At 46.3% G+C, this 18,853-nt stretch overlaps 1 protein-coding gene across 5 annotated transcripts in view; it reads right to left on the bottom strand.

The window, feature by feature from the left end:
* Positions 1 to 18,853, bottom strand: part of LOC139054793 (uncharacterized) — a 134,260-nt gene that overhangs the window by 14,350 nt on the left and 101,057 nt on the right. For 3 of the 5 annotated variants that reach the window (XM_070532412.1, XM_070532411.1, XM_070532413.1), the window contains 3 exons: positions 17,180 to 17,255; positions 6,050 to 6,207; positions 2,032 to 2,105 (listed from right to left, as the gene is read on the bottom strand). In XM_070532412.1, the coding sequence (XP_070388513.1) occupies positions 2,032 to 2,105; positions 6,050 to 6,207; positions 17,180 to 17,255 (308 nt within the window). Of the gene's footprint in view, positions 1 to 2,031; positions 2,106 to 6,049; positions 6,208 to 17,179; positions 17,256 to 18,853 lie in introns of those variants that run through there. The other 2 variants (XM_070532414.1, XR_011511509.1) reach the window with 2 other exon arrangements.

Genomic DNA, 18,853 nt, shown 5'->3' with positions numbered 1-18,853 from the left:
CAAACAAGCCCTGAAGGCTTGCTGTACTTCATCGCAGAAGACACTGGGAGTGGAACCAAGCTCAGGCTGGCTTGCTTCATAGAAGTTTCGAATTTCCTCGCGCATGACAGAGCGAACAAACTGGCGAAGCCAGTGGGCGCTGCTGCTCGAGTAGGCTGTCGGCATGTCGGGACATGATACTGCGTTCATGTGACTGTGAAATAAGGCAAACCGCTGATAATGTGTTATCTCCATCGTTACGGCTCCAGCTTGGTGGCACAGCTTTTCCTCATCTGGCATCGCAGGATCCACTCGCTTGAGGAGACGCTTCATGTATTTGACATCTATCCTAACGCTCTCATTTCGAAGCTCAACACGGGATTGAAGCGCGCATTCAGCCGTTTGTAGGGTATCAACGCTTAGGTAGCACTCGAGGGACCGACGCCCGAATTAAAGCCGGGATGTTCAGAACCAGCGTCCACTGGTTCTGAATAGTTGCGTAGATCTGCGTTTGGCATTTCATCGCGGTTCGAGTTCATGTCGTTGTCGTACGCTCGACCGGGAGTTACAATTCTGGAGGCAGGCCTCGTTGCCTTCGGCTTGCCCGATGTAATGGGGTGCTTATAAGCGCAGGTCTGGTGATCCGGCTGCTGAAGCTTGTCAATTTCTCGTCCATTTCTGGTGCATGGAGTACGTCGTTCAACCCAGAACCTCCACCAATTTGTCATGCAGACTTATGACAAAAGGGCAGCCTTGCGTTTTACTGGTTGTGGAGATATAGCGATGGTGTATAGACAGCTTCCTAAACTACCTTGTCTTCTATACACTGCCTTATGACCACTACCATGTGGCACTGTAGACGCAATTTTACGTGTGTCGGTGTGCTTGATAGTATGCATTCTTCCTGCGCTAATAAATCGCTGTTTTTTCTGTGAATGTGTCCTTCCTATTGGGCCGACGATGGTCGTTATCAAGGTTTCGTGGTTTCCGTCAGGTCACCTGCTTACTCTCAGCTTCAGCCGCGTCATAGCGAAAGCAAATCAGAAATGCTACCCACCACAATCGCTGCCACTATAATTTGATCTCACGCTCCTGTGAACTTGGTAGTTGGGCTGCGGTGCTGATACACGGCTTATGTGACGCTGTGCTGCCCCATGTGTTTCCAGCAAATTCAGCCGCAACACTGCTAGCTGATGACAGTCGGAAATCGTGCATTGCCGTTAGGAGCAATACGAATAGCGCACCTAGTTAGCGGTCTTGACAGGTCAACTTTCAAATCATTAAGATATTTTTTTTTCACAAGTATGGACACGTGCCGCAAATGATGGACACGCTTACATGCAGTGACTCGCCACCGTTGTTCTTTATCCGTTTTTTCTTATCGCACTCGTAGTAGGGGACTCCTGATTTATTTTGACCACCTGAGCTTCTTTAACTTGAGCCTAATGCACGGTACATGGGTTTGTTGCATTTCACCCGCATCGAAAGCAGGCGGCTGCGGCCGGAATTCGATCCCGCGCCCTCGGGCTTAGTAGCTCAACGCAGTATGCACTACAACACGTAAGCCCAGCTACACGAATAGAAGGCGCAGGCATGGCAGCTGAACCAGCCTGGTGATGGTAGTAGTGCCTTATTTTAAGCTTGACCGACAGTATTAAAGCAACAGAATGAAACTTCGGCCCACGCTTACCCTTCCCACACCCCTACTCGGAATCGAAGCGGCAAGATATTTTCAATAGGGAAGCGGAAGCGCTTAGCACGTTCACGCTTATTTGGTACTGGGTCCAGGATTTTTCTCCTCACAGAGACTCTGGCAGTTGTAGTATTTTTACACTCATTCACAAGGCCGGAAAAGGCAAGAATGTAGGTCAGAAATAATGCGTTTTCCAGACTGATATCACAGTACTTGAGTTCGCAGTTACGGAGGAGTTGCAAAAATTTGCCGAATAATTCTTGCGCGTCTTCGTATATAACTATTTCAAAAGAATAGCTTAACGTCAACTCGTGTTTCATCCAAGTATTCACAATATGGCAAAACAAAAGTTTTTTTACCGTCAATGGGCTGTACGTTGAGAACGTTTTTTGCAGTGTACCCAGGCGAAGACATTAGCTTGATCGTTGTATTTCTGTAACATAGAAAACACGTCACGGCTGTGCGAGGCATTCTATACGTTTTGCTGCAGAAAAGAAATACATTTTCGTGAGCACGTTGCCATAGCAAATAGAATTCCCGTGTTAGTCGTTCCCCAAGCCACTTGTTTGTCCATTTTATAAGAAGGCCTCGTACCTTTATGCTGAGTCCAACAAGTGAGATCTCTTGAAATTGTCTGAGCTCCATACATTTTCTCGATTCGTCCATACATTTTGTCGATCGGTGCTAATGACAATAAATATCGCTGTGTAGGAACCGAATAATGTCATTCGATGCTAATGCCGTTAGGTTCGAATGACATCAAAATTTCCAGTGTGACAGGGGTATAAGAGAATCCTTCCTCTTCAATTTTGTTCAATCCCGTCTTGCGTAAGTAAGAATATTCGAGGAGCATCCCGCAAGACTGTAAACATTGTAATATTTCGCCAATTTTTGAGATAGCAACCAAAACAATTTTTCTCGCGATAACTGTGGAAAGCATTTTGAGAAAAAATATTGCGTTGTTTGGAGATATTTCTTCAGAGATTGATCCTTCTGGCCTCAATAAAATATTGAATGAAGGTGTGCGACTCATCTAATTGGAAAGCCATTACAAATGCCGTGAACAAGTGCGCTATTTTCACCACTCAAAAAGAAGTTTTGTCATATTTGTGCAATCGAATATTGCCTGCAGATCGGATGTAGCTATACACCTACTTTTAACAATGGAGGGATGATAAGTATGCATTCAGACTTAATGCGCGTGAATGGGTAAAGAAAAAAAAGAACGGAAGATTGTGATTGACTTGACATGACTGTTGTAACCTTGATATAGGGTCCACCACATCTGCATAGGTCTCTTTTCCAAAACCATTCACTGCCCATACACAGTTGATGTCCCATTTGCACGTCCTTAAGGCGCAAGCACATCCCTCGGGTTTCGATAAGGCTTGCCAGCATTTGGATATAACAGCTTCCTCAAAACTTGACTCAAAACGTTTCCGTCATCAAAGATAACAGCATTGGCAGTACATACTTAGGTAAGTAGATACGCAGACCATACTTATCGCCTTACATGAAATGACACCTGATATCAGTGAAATCCTTACATAAATTTACAGGTGTTAAACGTATGCTTTGAGGTTCCGATGTTTTTTCAGCCCATCGGGTTGATTTTAAAGAGTTGTGGAATTTTTCGTTTTAACTATTTCCATTCAAGTTTTTTTTTTGTCAACACTTTTATTTGTACGCAAATATTTCCGTTCTCTACTCGTACAACTTGTGCAGTTTGCTCTCTACGTTCATTTCTCGTCCCTCCCGCTTGGTTTCAGAAGTACAGTATGCACTACATAAATAAATAAAAATAGAAAAAATGATAATATAAATAAATATGGCCAAATATCGGAACAATTTCTAAACTTCCTAAGTAACGCTTGGTGATTTAAGGATTTGTTTTATTTCAAGGTAAGGTCATATATTTCGCTGTAAAGTACGGTAACTTTGGAGGCCAATTTTTCGTTTTGAGATTTTGCAGGCTCACAAGGACGAGGTAGGCTTGTCCTTGCCTGTACCATGTGTCTTTGTGTAAACTATGCGCGCTTAAGTTTCCAGGCAACATAACAAGAGAGGTGTTACTCTGTTGCCAATCGAGCGGGCGGAACCGATTATGTCCTAAACCAAACAGAAAAAAATTTTAGACAATTCATTTATTCATGCTCACGAGCGATTCCAGTATCAAACGTGTGTAATCACAGAATTTATTGGATCCCGATTATCTTACTTTTGTAGCAGCCCTTTCCATCCGAGATGACACTGAACATCCTAGCAACCAAGCCTAATGCCACTTCTATATCTAAAACTCACGTGGGCCGCCATCCTATGCAACGGGCTTATTATTGCGTACAAAGATGGCAGCGTTAGTCATAAGCTACTAAATAAAAGGTAACACTTCTTAGACCTTCGGTAAACATATAACGGTGGACACATGTGATAACTATATCGTTTCTACACTTGTAAGACTGCTTTCTTTTGACTTCACACACAGTAAATTATTGAAAAGCGCCACCTTTACGCTTTGCCTTCACACTGCCTTGCTGAAGTTACAGGAGCACATCTCGTTTATGTTCTGTGATGCTGAGACTAGAAGCGGCGTGGTGTCCTCGTTCAATTTTATCCAGTATTTTGGATTTTTCTCTTCAAATACTGGAAAGTGTGCCAGTATGCGTAACTTCCCTACATGCGATAGCTGTAGCTGCGAGGAAACAATCGCCCACCTTCCCTGTCAGTTTCCCTGCTTCAGTGGGCCCAGGAAGGAAATTTCAAGAGTGCTAGATAGTCTTGACAAGCACCCTTTGTCGGAGAAGGCCCTGGGACAGTGGCTGAGACCGTTCTTAGCAGCGAAGGCTTTGAAAGCTTTGTTGCGCTTTTTCGTAGGACTGGTCATTTAGACAGACTTTAAGCACTACCGTTTTCTCCTTTCCTTTTTCTCTTTTATTTTTGCTCTTCCTTCTTTATTTCCTTTTTGCTCTTTTTTGTATCATCTGTTTTAAATTATCTTTTATTCCGCTTACCCCCTTTCCCAGCATATGGTAGCCAGCCATTTTCAGAACTCGCTGACCTCCTTGTCTTTCTGTCTATTTCTCCTCCTCCTCCTCAAGAACAGTAAAAAAAACTAGTTGGGCGTTGCAAGCACAAGGTCTTCTCCAACGTGAAATAGGTGGCGATAAACGCTACTATACTCTACGACAGAAAGAGTCACGTTCGCGTTCGAGAAGACTAATGCAAAAACGTGTATGGGTTGCGTCTTCTACGGTGGCATATGAAATCCTTTTCTCCTATGACAGGACATGTATTGGCGAAACGACTCACTGTGCGAATGACTGAACAAAATTACATGTATTCTGAATTAGGAACCAAGTTGAGTCACACCTCCCCTTTCACTGTGGCTAATGTGGCTGTATGCCGCAGTATGAGGGTTGTTACGTTCTTAGTGGCTGACTGGATAGGATGGCATCACAGCTAGTGACAGCACATTTTATGAAGAGGGGTAAAAAATGTTTTAGTATTTCTTCTGTCTCACTCTGCAATACAACATTTTAGTTCCGCTAGATATACTTTGCGAGAGCATGTTGGAGATCGCTTAGTATATTTATTTAATTTTATTTATTGATTGACTTTTTGGGCTTACCTGATCTGGCACTCCTAAGCATGTTATTTTAAGGATAGAAGTTAGGCCTTGTCAGTTCGACATACGGCGAGCAGAGCGCAAGAACTAGGACAGTAGGATGTTACAAATGCGCAAACTTCAACAAATGATTTATCTGAAAGAGCGCGTGCTTATATATACAGAGACAAGGGACCCTGAAATAGCTGAGAAGCCACTTGAGTGCCCCTCGTGTGTGTATATTTAGGCAAGCCCCGCGCTGATGAATACCGTTTAAAAAGGATAATTCCTTTTTTGTCAGAGATAGAAAGGGATGCTCGCACTCTTAGAAGCGAGGCTTTCAGTTTTCGCTGATTCAACTATCAGTCTAATTAGAGGCACTTTATATTTTGTCAGAAAGGCGCAACTCCAAAAAAGTGGACGGCACCTACACGTGCCTGCAGTCTGGAGCTAGCCAAACCTTCTCATCAATTCTTAACGTTGTTGTTCTCTGATCCTGCCATGTAGGCAACGAACTGTCTGCCCTGCATAGTATTTGCCACTAACGAGGGTTTTTTAACTAACTGTACCGTGTACACAGGTGGCATATCTACTTTTCTGACGTTTGTTGCACCTTGCCTATTGCTAGAGCATGGATTGCTGATTTTGCGGCGCCTAGACAATTTGCTTCTTATGTTCCTATACTTTACCAGTTATAGCTATGCTGCTAGGTTTTGAGTGAGCTTGAAATAACTTTAAACGGTGTCATTCAAAAAGATACAAAAACTTTGACTTACTTGATTGTGTCAGGTGGGTATTCAAATATAACCACCGCCGAATCGCCGACAAAATCTCCAGTCTCAGTGCCTTTGACACACTTGCTCTTGCCTCCCAAGTAAGGGTCCTCCTCGAAGTCTCTGTACATCTGGTGCCACGTGTTGTCAAGTGGGAAGCACTGAAGTAAATGTGAACACAACATTTATGAACGCCGATTGCCGTTAACCTTTCATTGCTACAGACAGCAGGAAAAGTGACTGATCATAATGATGGTCGGCAATCATTTTTGCTTCCAAAATAGCTAACAAAAAGTACGCGCATGTTCGATGCGTTTTCCTTCTTGCTTTATGTTTCTAAATTGTTGTCACCCGCCGTGGTTGCTCAGTGGCTATGGTGTTGGGCTGCTGAGCACGAGGTCGCGGGATCGAATCCCGGCCACGGCGGCCGCATTTCGATGGGGGCGAAATGCGAAAACACCCGTGTGCTTAGATTTAGGTGCACGTTAAAGAACCCCAGGTGGTCAAAATTTCCGGAGTCCTCCACTACGGCGTGCCTCATAATCAGAAAGTGGTTTTGGCACGTAAAACCCCAAATATTATTATTATTCTAAATTGTTCCTCTCTCAAACGTAAAGTTCCAGACGTACGCAATAAAGCGAAATCTCAGCGAGCATGTATATTTAGAGTTAGCGCATCTTTCTGCGAAGATATCTCCTCGGCCTGGTAAAAATTCATGCGGTACGCATGATGCCTTTACTGGTGATAAATCGGTGCTAACGTTGTCTAGTAGGACAGCTCATATATATCGTATTACCGAAGTAGCATAAGGCTCCAGAAGGCGCTGCGTGTAGGTGCCATTGTCGCGTAGCAATAAAAGTTTTCAGCAGCGCAGCAAAATTGTCTGCATGGCCAAGGTGTACTAAATCTCACACAGAAATCGCCAAATTACAGGAAGTACGGTCTTGTTACTTACGCGGTGGTAACAAGGTAAGTGCGCCTGACGCTAAAAGAAATGTATAGGATTTAGGGAAATTGCTTCAAAATTGTTCATTGAAACCATAAAGAAAACTGCTGTTCTTTCTTGCTACCTGGTATATTACACACAATAAAGCAGTCAAATTTTGATAGGTGCTGTGCCACTTATCATTATAATAAATAATAGGCAACGGCTATTTTCTTAGTTCAGATCGTTGTAAAATAATGCGTAAAGGGACAAATGTGGCAGCAGCAGCTTTGTTTGAGATTTGAATGGATGTATAGATGGATGCTATGAGCTTCTCCTTTCAGACAGAGCAATGGCTTACTTGATTTTGTCTAATGCAACGCCTATCTGACCTTGTGAAACCCAAGGGCTTCAAGGAGGCCAGGGGTGCCTAAATCCTTCGCTGGGCAGCAATTTTCACACTCTAATAGAACATGCTCCTTCATTGCCCTGGCGATACCGCAGCAAGCACATAATTCTTATTCCTTGTATCTGGCTTGCAAAGTGCGTGTACTAAGGCATCCTGATCTCGCTTTGAAAAGGAATAAGCTTCCGTGTGAATTATCATGAGTTGTTTGTTTCATGATTTTGTTTTTCCGCTTGAATTGTTACTCATAGCAGGTTTGTTTGTTTTTCTCATTGCCGCTACCCATGAGATTATCTCAGCCTCTCTGACTTTCCGCTTCACTTTCTATGTTGCTATGTAGCTCACCATACCAGTCGCATACTTGCTGGTAAGCTTTCTAGTTTTACACCACTGCGAGTGTCAATCTTCTTCCTGTACAAATACTTGAACACGCTCCCAGACACTTACTTTCTTCCATATTCCTCAGTCGTTCTTCATAACGAATTTTACCGCGAGCTTCCCTCGCTCTACCGTTACGTAGGGCGCCGCCTCATGCACGCATCGCGCACTCGGCTTACTATAAATATCGCTGTAAGTAGGAATCATGTGGGCCTGCGGTGGTGGTTTTTGTGCAGTCTGCTTAGTGGCGACCCTTCATATGCATGTAAACGAGCTACATTGTTCGTGCGTCTGATATGCGCTGCTCCACGCCAGAGACGGGAAACAGGCAGCTTTCCCCACAAGCTACATATATTTCTTTTGTTCACTACAGTGATGACTCTGCACGTTATAAATAGACAACAGGATGGCTCGTGTTGTATGATTACAATCGCGTCCTAAAACATAGCACAAGTTTTGCAACAAGAACTGATGACTTACATCTCTACTGGAATCAACAGCAATTCCATACATTGTTGAGAAACAAATGCTACTGCAAAATTTCCTGAAACGCCACAGGGTCGGGTAGCGAAAGTATGCCACCCCGCAGGCTATTCCAAGGGTGGATAGCACGCGGAAACGCAGATAAATTGAAATCCAGCGTATGACCCGGTAGGCGACTAGAGCTTAAAAGTGACTGTGAAGCCGTGTAGACATGCGTGATGGTGTTTGTAACGGAGGCTAAATGACCCTGAGCTATAGATGCATTACAAAAAATTCGTGGGGCTGTAAGCTATTTTGTGTGCACACATGGGCCGCATACATTATCAAATCACATATTTTTTTTTAAATATTGCACCACAGTACGCCGACACAAGCGAAGCCGCCTTCACCACGCCTCCCATGCATATGCCGACACTGCTGCTGCGACCGCGCTGGCACCTTCGACGTGAACTCCAGTCAAGGTGCACAGGCGCCGCCGCCACACTCTTTCCTCCTCTCATTATTCATCAAACAGTATTTAAAACAAATAAAGCAAACGATGGCCAATTTACAACACAAAGTGCCCTTTCTCTCTCTCTCTCGTTCTCTTTATATATATATATATATATATATATATATATATATATATATATATATATATATATATATATATTAGCCGCATTTTGCCGCCTAACAGCTGTTATAGCACAGCGCACGAGACGCCTGCATGTATAGGAAGTTTCTGGAATGTTATCGTTCGTTCCATGCGCTGTCTGTCACTGAACCTTGCGTAATCTGATTGCATGTATACGTGACGCGAATGGTTTAGAACTTTGTGGAAGACGCGCGGGTCCCAGGGATTAGTCTGGAACATTCGACCACCGATGTATAAAAGCCGACGTGCGTGACCCGCTGATCACATTTTGACGATGACCGACTGTGTTCGCCGCTGTCGCCATTGTTTAAGTGTAGCCTGTTCTTGTGGGGACAGGTTCGCCCAATAAAAGTTATTTTCGTCTTCCACAGTATTGCTACTGTGTTCTTTATACGTCACTACCACGTGAGATCTGGTGGAGGTGCTTTTCGTTCATGTATCGGGCTCCCCCGACAAGGCGTGAGCAAAACCCGGACCGAAAAGAGAACACCAACGTAGGCCCAGACCATCGAGCAAGCCGCTGGCTACAACAGCTGGGCCCGGAGCACGGACTTCTACCTGAGAAGACCAAGAATATTGTGGCCGAGACAACCGCAATGGCAGCCCCAGTGTCACTCATCGTATTTCAACAACCCAGAGAGCCCCCTACTTTCCGTGGAGCTGCGTCGGAGGATCCGGAAACCTGGCTCGAAACCTTCGAAAGCGTCTCGACCTTAAACAACTGGACCTCTGTGGATAAGCTACGACGTGTGTATTCTACCTTGGGAAATGACGCGAGGATTAGGTTCGAGGACCGGGAGTCTACCCGTACAACATGGGACCTGTTCTGCAGTAACTTCCTGAGGACGTTCACGAGCTTTGTCCCAAAAGAAAAGGCTGAAGTTCGGCTGCAAACTCGAGGGCAGCTGCCCAATGAGACCATCGCCATTTTCACGGAAGAGATGGCCCGTCTTTCCCTGCACGCCAACCCGGAAATCTCCGAAGAGAAAAAAGTGCGTTTCTTGATGCGAGGCGTAAAGCAAGAACTTTTCGCCGGACTGATCCAACACCCCCCGAAGACCATAGCTGAGTTCCTGACAAAGGCAACGACGATTGAGAAAACTCTAGAAATATGCACTAAACAATATAACCGCCAAGTGCTCATGCCGCAGTGTGCCATCCCAGCACTGGGCTCCGGTGATCTCCAACAGACTACCAGGTTCGTTGTGCGCGAATAACTGCGCAAGATGTTTCCTTCATTGCAACCTCGGGTGTCCTCAGTCCCTAACATCGTCAAGGACGAACTTCGACGGTCACTGGGCATTACCGAAGTGCAGCCCGAATCGTTGCTTCCCGTGCCAGAAGCGATGACCTACGCCGCCGTCGCCCGTTGTTAAGATCCCCCTCCGTGACCACGACAGGGCCCTGTAACGCCGCAAGTCCGTCGTCCACCGCCGCCGCCGCCAGCACGCCCATCCGTCGCCCAGCGCAGCTACGAGAGGAACGCAGACATTTGGCGCGTCCCCTACCACCGTCCGCTCTGCTACCACTGCGGGGAAGCCGAGAATATCTACCGCCGGCGCCCATACCACGAAATAGGACTACGAGGGTTTGCCGTCAATGCTTCACACCCGCAGCAAGGGGAACGCCGTCGCGATATCGCCGACTACCTCGCCGCTACTAACTGGAGCTCTAGACGACCGTCCCGTTCGCCTTCACCCGGCCGCTACTTGTCGCCGCAGCGCCGTCTATACACTGGCCCTGCCCGGGGCCGGTCTGCGAGCCCATATACGGAAAACTAAAACCAGCAAGCAATGGAGGTGCGCTTGCTGTTCGTCGAACTGACGAAGATCCTCCGTCGCTGACGAGGACGCCGTAGCGACTATCTTGGCGACATAACAACGACACGCCGTCATCCCGATGAAGTCTAGAAGAGAAGAATACACCGACGAAAGACGACCTGACGATGCCACGTACCAGCCACAGCTCAACGCATCGCAGCCGTGATCCGACTCCAAGACCCAACTGTAACGCAAGACAAAAATGGCTGTGGCTTAGGTAAGGTTAAGCCCAGGATGCGAAGCATACTAGCCTTTATTTTAGTTGTTGAACCACTGTTTAGCCTGGTGAACTGCTGTTGCTTGGCTATATTTGGTTCGGCTAGACGAAGAAACAACTCATGCATTACTGCTTCGCCTTCAAGAGTGGAACGCGACAGCGTTGCCGTCGACCCGCCACGGGGTGTAAGACAATGGGCTACAGGGCAGCGACTACGCGCCCCGCATTGGACGCGGTGAGCGTCGAGCAAAGCAGCGTTCGGCGCGGCAACGAAATGTGCGCCTGAGCAAGAGACGCACGCATTAGTAACAGCTCCTTTCTAAGGCAACACCGCATTCACTAGAGGCGCTTTTGTACCGCTTTGAAGCATCGTACTCGTGGCTCAGTGGTAGCGTCTCCGTCCCACACTCCGGAGACCCTGGTTCGATTCCCACCCAGCCCGTCTTGCAAGAGTTGAGCCAAAGCCACTTCTCCTCTGTCGTGACGTCATGGTGTCACGTGGTTTCAAGGCGACACCGCCGCGCCTGAGGAGCTGGGTTGAGCTCTCGTAATATGCTTCGCATAAAAACCACCGACCTCTACGTGCTTCTCGACGGCCACACAGTCATCGCCCTAGTGGACACAGGCGCTGATTACTCCGTCATGTGTGGACACATCGCCGCCCAGTTAAAGAAAGTTAAGACTGCATGGGAAGGCCCTCAAATTTGGACGCCTCACTACACCGACTGGAATCTGCATGGCAAGAATTACCATTCATGACCGGACTTACCATGCCAACTTTGTTATCCTCCAACAGTGTTCACGAGACGTCATTCTCGGCATGAACTTCCTGAATAAACACGGCGCATTCATCGACCTGAAGTCCAAATCGATAACGCTGTCGGAAGATAGCGCGTTGCCACCATAGCTCTCATACTCACCACGCTTTGAGAGTGCTCGAAGATCAAGTGAGCATCCCACCGCACTCCAGCATTATTATTGCCAAAAACTCGCTGACGTAGAAGCCGTCATTGAGGGTGACCAACGTCTACTACTCTACCGTAAAATTTCCGTCGCAACAGGCGTCACTGGACTGCACGAAAGTGCAGGAAAAACGAAGTTCTTGCCGACAAACGTAAGTCAGAAGTTTAAGGTAAACTTCTGGCTTACGACAAACGTAAGCCAGAAGTTTGCCGCATCTACCCTGACGACCATAGTTCCTGAACCAAACTTGGACATAAATCCAAGTCTCCCCACGAGTAAGCGGCAGCCGCTCAGAAGTCTTCTCTAATGATACAAAGAATGTTTTTCGTCGTCATCGAGGATTCCATAAACACCAGCCGCAAAGCATCGCATAAAAAAGAGTGCGCTTGACCACTCCACGAGAGCCCTTACCGAGTTTCGACGCGAGAACGTGACGCTATTAGCAACAAGTCGACGATGTGCTGCACGACGACATCACCCAGCCGTCGAAAAGCCCGTGGGCATCTCCTGTAGTCTTGGTGAAGAAAAAGGACGGAACCCTATGTCTCTACGTCGACTATCGTCGACTTAACAAGATCACGAAGAAAGACGTTCACCCCCTACCACGGATAGACGACGCATTGGATCGACTCTGCAACGCTAAATACTTCTCATCCATGTACCTCAAGTCTCGCTATTGGGAAATAGAAGTCAGCGAGAGAGATAGAGACAACCGTCATCACGCCAGACGGCCTCTACGAGTTGAAGGTTGGACTCTGTTCGGGCCCTGCAACATTTCAGAGTGTTATGAGCATGGTGTTAGCAGGATTGAAGTGTCTGAAGTGTTTTGTTTACCTGGATGACGTCGTTGTCTTGGCCGGAAATTTGGGCGAAGACCTTAGGCGGCTTGCGACAGTGTTAGAGGCCATCAAGTCATCAGCGCTCACACTGAAGACGGAATAGTGCCGCTTCGCTTACGATGAGCTGCTCTTCCTAGGCCACGTCATCAAAAAAACTGGAGTCCGCCCCGACCCACAGAAGACAGCTACCATCACAACGTTTCCGCACCCGTTCGACAAGGCAGTGCGTAGATTCCTTGGAATGTGTGCCTACTATAGGCGCTTCGTCAAGGCCTTTTCACGCATCACGGAGGCATTAACACATCTGACCAAATGCGATGTCGCTTTCAAATGAGAAACGCCGCAGGTCGACGCATTTCAAGAACTCAAACGCCGCATGCAGTCTCCGCCAGTACTTGCACACTTCGACGAGGACGCCGACACCGAAATCTACACTGACCCCAGTGTCCTAGGCCTCGGTGCCGTCCTAGTGCAGGGAAAGACGGACTTGAACGAGTGATATGTTATGCTAGCAGGTCACTGTCAAAAGCGGAAGGCAATTATTTTGCGACTGAAAAGAAATGATTGGCCATAATTTGGGCTACAGCAAAATTCCGGCCTACCTATGTGGCAGGTCTTTCCAAGTCATCAGTGACCATCACGCGTTTTCTTGGCTAGTTAACTTAGAAGACCCTTCAGGACGGCTGGTTCCATGGTGTCTCAGACAGTAAGAATATGACGTTACGGTAATCTTCAGGTCCGGAGGAAAACATTCTGACGCCGGCTGCCTATCACGCGCCCCCATCGATCCCCCGCCGCAAGACGACGAGGACAACGACGCCTTTCTTGGAATAATTCACGAACAAAGAGCCACGAAGTCTTGCTGATTATGCGCTGTAATATGTGTTTGTGAAGTTTAATTTCATGTTTTCACTTTCAGCTTGCCTTCGAAAGTGAGTTGAGATTTTCAAACACTGTCGTAGGTGAGGCAAAATGCCCCAGCAAAATCCAACCAGCAGCGGCGACACTGCGATCCATAGTGGATCCATCATGCACAGGCGCCGACTCATACATGCGGCCAAGGCTCGCAAACAGCACCCTAATTTCTGAGGTGAGTAAAATGTTTTGTCACAACTGAAGCTTCAGAGGTAATCCAAAACACCTTAATTCTGCTAGCACTACTGAGTTTTGAGCCGTGTATCATGAAGATTTAACGCCACACTCGCAATGTGAGGCTTGTCGATAAAATAAATTTTATGGATTTGTGGTTCTCCACGAGGTGAAATTTGTCAGTGGTTCATTATGTCAGGTCCTACTTTATTTTGGTATTATTATCTGTGCCAGCTTTCACGCGTGGACATCATTTGGGGCAACGTGAAGCAGCTGGCATGCGCCAGAGCTCAGAGAAATCGGGAAGCTGCATCCGGGCACATCACTGGAAAAGGCCATGGTGCTTCGTTTTTGTGTGTATTACGTAGAGGACGTTATGTATCCGGCTGCTTTCGGGGACTTGCTAGGCTTCGTTGAAGCAGCTTTGAGATGTGCCAGCATCGACAAAATTCCATGGGCGTAAAAAAGGCTACGCGGTTTGTTGACTAAGCTACACTTCTTTTGAGTGAAGTATCTAGCAAAGTTCACGTGCTGCATCAAATCAACATCAAGAGTTGGTGTGGAGCCTATTTTATAGCATCTTTTCCTCATCGATTGTTCTTCTTTATAAGGGTGCATTCTTGTAAGTTATTGTGAATAAAATGTATCACTCAAATTTAAAATTCGTTTAAATTCCTCGTTCTATGTTGCTCATCAGCCTTGATTCAAAACGTAAAGCCTCCCAGCAATCCTCACAGAATTCCTAACTTTTTTTTTTTGACGAACGTATAGGTGATGGCGCCGAAAGGATGCACATCAGATGATTAATGTAGGAGTCGCTAGGTACACTTGTCCAAGATTATGAAAGCTTGTCTTGCACTGCCTTCTACGGCACTTGGGTTTGTCACAACCGAAGTTTCAGAGGCAATATAAAACGCCTTCATTCCGCTAACACTACTCAGTTTTGAGCTCTGTATAGCGAAGCTTTAACGCCGCAATCGCATTGTGAGGCTTGTCGATCAGTGGCTGGCGACTTCCTAAAGCTTGGTGGAGGTGAAAGATAGGATTTTATGCGAAGCATATTAACGTAGGTTTCGGGCCTTCGCGCGACGCCCGGCGGTGGCCACCATTGACCCTGAAGCGGGGTCACGTGACATGACGTCACGTGATGACGTCACAGCGGCTGCAGATGGGGCCTCATATCGCGCTGTCGGTCGCCTCCCGGCGGTGGCCACCATTGACCTTCAAGTGACCTTCAAGTATGTCACGTGACATGACGTCACGTGATGATGTCACACCGGCTGCAGATGGGACCTCATATGGCGGCGTCGGTCGCCTCCCGGCGGTGGCCACCATTGACCCTGAAGTGAGATCACATGATGTCACGTCACGTGATGACGTCACACCGGCTGCAGATGGGGCCTCATATCGCGCCGTCGCGTGGTGGAGGCCTCCACACTCCGGTTCGCGCCGTCGCGCACGACGCAGCGGCGGCGCCACCATCGCTGCATCACATGATATGTGACGTCACGCCAGGGATGAAGCGGTGCGCGCCCGCCGTCGCGTCAGTCTCTGTGCCCGCAACCGCGCCAGCGTCTTTGCGCCGGGCGTGTATGCGGTCAAGATGCCTCCAAACGCTGAGGATACGCTAAGATTAAGCCCAGTGGAAGCATCCACTGGGCTTAACCTTGATAAGCCTCCAATTTTTTGCTTACTTATTTCGGCATTTTCCTCATCTGTGAGTTACCTTTCTGATCGTTAGAAGTAACTTAAAATTAAAGCTGAAAGGAGATAATATTTGCTGTGCTGTAATTATGGGCGTGGCGGCTGCTTGGAGAGTTTAATGATTCCCGTCACTAAATAGCTACTTACAAAAATCAACTTTCAATTTACACCTTGCAAATGTGCAAATTCGGACACTGCACTCGGTCAGCGTAACATTAGCTTGCTAGATGAGCTGTAAATAAGGAATCCGGCTTATAGAGCAGGTAGTAAGCATAAAATAAGAACAGGCTTTCACTAATTCACTGGCTACTCTCCATGTTGAACCTAACGGCACATATTGCGTGCTTACCCACAGATCAAGATCAGCAATGAGTCATGACGGCACCTTACAGAGGAGAAGAATACCGCATCAAGTTAGAAAAAATGATACATCTTTCCCCTTCAATAAGCGTTCCGAAGGTCGCCAGTCACGCATGACAAACGTGAGAGCTTAGCGTGCAAACAAGCGTGCAAAAAATAGCCTTCACTCACGCTTCGCAAGCGTTACGATCCCGCCAATGATGCTTAAGAGGCGTGATTTTTCAGCGCGAAAGCACGCCACGATTAGAAAAAGCGTGCAAAGAATTTCGACGCTCATGCTTGCTAAACGTGAACAATTTTATAGTTTACAGTTATTGCCTTCAGGTTCAATCAATTGGTACTATAACACATTATAATGCATGTAAATCAAATGCAACTAGAAGCCATGAACGCGACTTGAAAGTACTGCAAGTACCGACAACAGGCAAGGCGAAGAGCAGCACAGCGCGAGTGTACTGGCACTCTCGGAAGAAAAATAAAGGAAAAAGAAACAGCTCCCCACCTATTGCATCAATAAAATCATGATCGCCTTATTATACAGAGGGAGCACAAACTATGTAAAGACAGTGTATGCTGGCAAAGTGGTACTTAAGTGTAGAATTCCAAAACGTGAAGTAATTTTTTACAAGTAACTACACTACGGAATCACACTTGCTAGCACTAAGGAAATAATGATGATATGTAAAGTCGCACTACATATCACCGGCTATGCTACTCTCTGAAGAAAGTGTAGTTTAGAGTGCGTTCAGGACAATCTAAGAACACTTCTATAGCTTTCCTTCTGTATATTTATTCTGTTGGGAAGTACAATATGTAAACTTTCCTTCCCGTAATTCGTCCTCGTCCACTCCTCTGTACTACGGGCTGTGACACGTTTCTGGTGAGGTGTTAGCGTGGCGATTGGTTTCATGAAATCACAACCGTATAGCGACGAAAATAATAGGCTAAAAAGTAGACGGCATTCAAAAGTGACATCTATGCGTAAGGCATTGTATTGAATGAAAAAAAATGTTGCGTTCAGCAGCACCAGCAACAAGGCTTATAGCTTTCTTCTGCAGTGTTAATAGCTGGGTGGTGTTAGTATATTGTGTGGTACCCAAGACAAGGCGGCAACAGGTAATGTAGGTATGAAAGATGGCACGATAAATTGTAGGCTATAATTTTTGTGCAAATTGAAACATTGTTATTGCTAGATTTACAAGGGAGAGCCACTGTTAGATTTAGGCTTGCTTGAACTTTGTCACGTGCTCTAGTACTGCACTGATTTTCTAGACGCGAGATTTGCAAGTGGTTTCTTTGAGACAAGCTAAATTACCGTTGAATCGTCCTGGTAAGGCCCGAGGTCAGGGTTTAGGTCCAGAAGTTGCAGACAGGCTCCAAGAGACAAGACGCTGAGCAGCAACGCGAGGAATGTTGAGTGAATAAACATGGTCGGGCTAAGAAGATTGAGCTGCGACGAACACTTCGGTTCACACAAGGCACGAAAGGATTCAAAGAATGCGTATATATGCTTTAACCGAGTGCGCCGCACATGTAGCTCTGGGGAGGGGGACCGCAAATTGCGCGCGCAGTACGTGTTCGCACCTGTTGACGAAGTTGACGTCCGCGGTTGGATTTAATTTGTTTTGCTTACTTGCTAGGGTCTTTGATGAAGTACGTGCGCTTGGTGTCAGTGACACGAAGCAAATTAACTTCAAAAGGACGTCATATTGATTGCAACAGTGGGGCACAGCGGAATGCACCTGAGCTGCTCCACGCTGAACAACAATAAGAAATTGATTGGCCAAATTACGTTTCAATGGCGACAAAACCTACCGGACAACTGTCAGCATAAAAAGCAAGGCAACTCTTCTAAGTACACAATTACTTCATTCGGCTAATGACAGTGCTCTGAAACCAATCCAGTACGTACGCTTGCTGCGACATTTGACAATCTGTGTCTACGTGGCAATGGGCGGGAGTGTGCGTACCCCGAAACTTGATCTGCTGTGACAGTAATGAGAAAATGGACGCCGGACTCCTTTTTAAAGTTGATCCTGTCTAGTGGTTCGTGCTGTAATTATTCTACAAATACATTGGAATCTGTTGCGATGCAATCACGTCTCAAATTTCGGAAAGGTACAGGTCGCAGGCCAGATTGCGCGCTGTGACCCGTTGCCGTAGCCATCACGACATCGCTCCTTCTCAAACTGTCCGTCGAGTAATTGATGACAATGTCATGTTCGCAATCCTGAAACCATTCTTGGAACAAAGCGAACGAAAAACCTCACGGAACAATTAATCTTTCGCTTTAACAGAATGAGCGCGGTCGCCCGGAAAACAAGAATGTGTGAATGAACGAGAGCTGGGCGTCTATTTTTGTCAGACGGACTGAACCAGCAACTCTGACAAACGAGGGAAAGACCGCGTGAGGTGCCTACAATTCATGATGCAGCTGCCTCACGAGCTCCAGAGCGACTTCAAACAAATAAAAAAACATTTTATTTCTTTACACGAGTCCTTCGTATAACCGGGTAATTAAAGAAATGATTCATTTATTTTGCTACAAGACAAATATGGCCACGATATAGGAGCGATATACATTGCTCACAGAACGTAAGAGGGAGAAACATACAGAACATGATGATTCTACATAGTATTGAAGTCTGTATGCAAACACTGAAGCAGCAAAAGTGGGTAAAGAATGAAAGAATTGTTGAGTGCTTTGAATTTGCCTACTTGCGTTACACAATAAGAGGGAACGGTTTCCAATTTCACGTATCTAATTTCGGTTCGATTCAAGGGGCAGGAAACCGCAATACAGAATAACAAAATGTCAAGTAATATATTGCTCAGTGAAGCATGGCAAATGCATTGAATACAAGATAACCAGATAATTCCTAATGGGATGCGCTTTCTGGTAAAAACGGGTGTGTGTAAGAATTAGTACGTGTGAAAGTGGGAGACACTTCAGAGTAAGTTAATAATAATGTTACGGCTGAATGGCCTC

This window comes from Dermacentor albipictus, chromosome 1 (assembly GCF_038994185.2).
Source record: "Dermacentor albipictus isolate Rhodes 1998 colony chromosome 1, USDA_Dalb.pri_finalv2, whole genome shotgun sequence".
NCBI classification, from domain to species: domain Eukaryota; kingdom Metazoa; phylum Arthropoda; class Arachnida; order Ixodida; family Ixodidae; genus Dermacentor; species Dermacentor albipictus.
The sequence above is the reverse complement of the archived record's forward strand: the minus strand, read 5'-3'. Positions and strand labels throughout refer to the sequence as shown.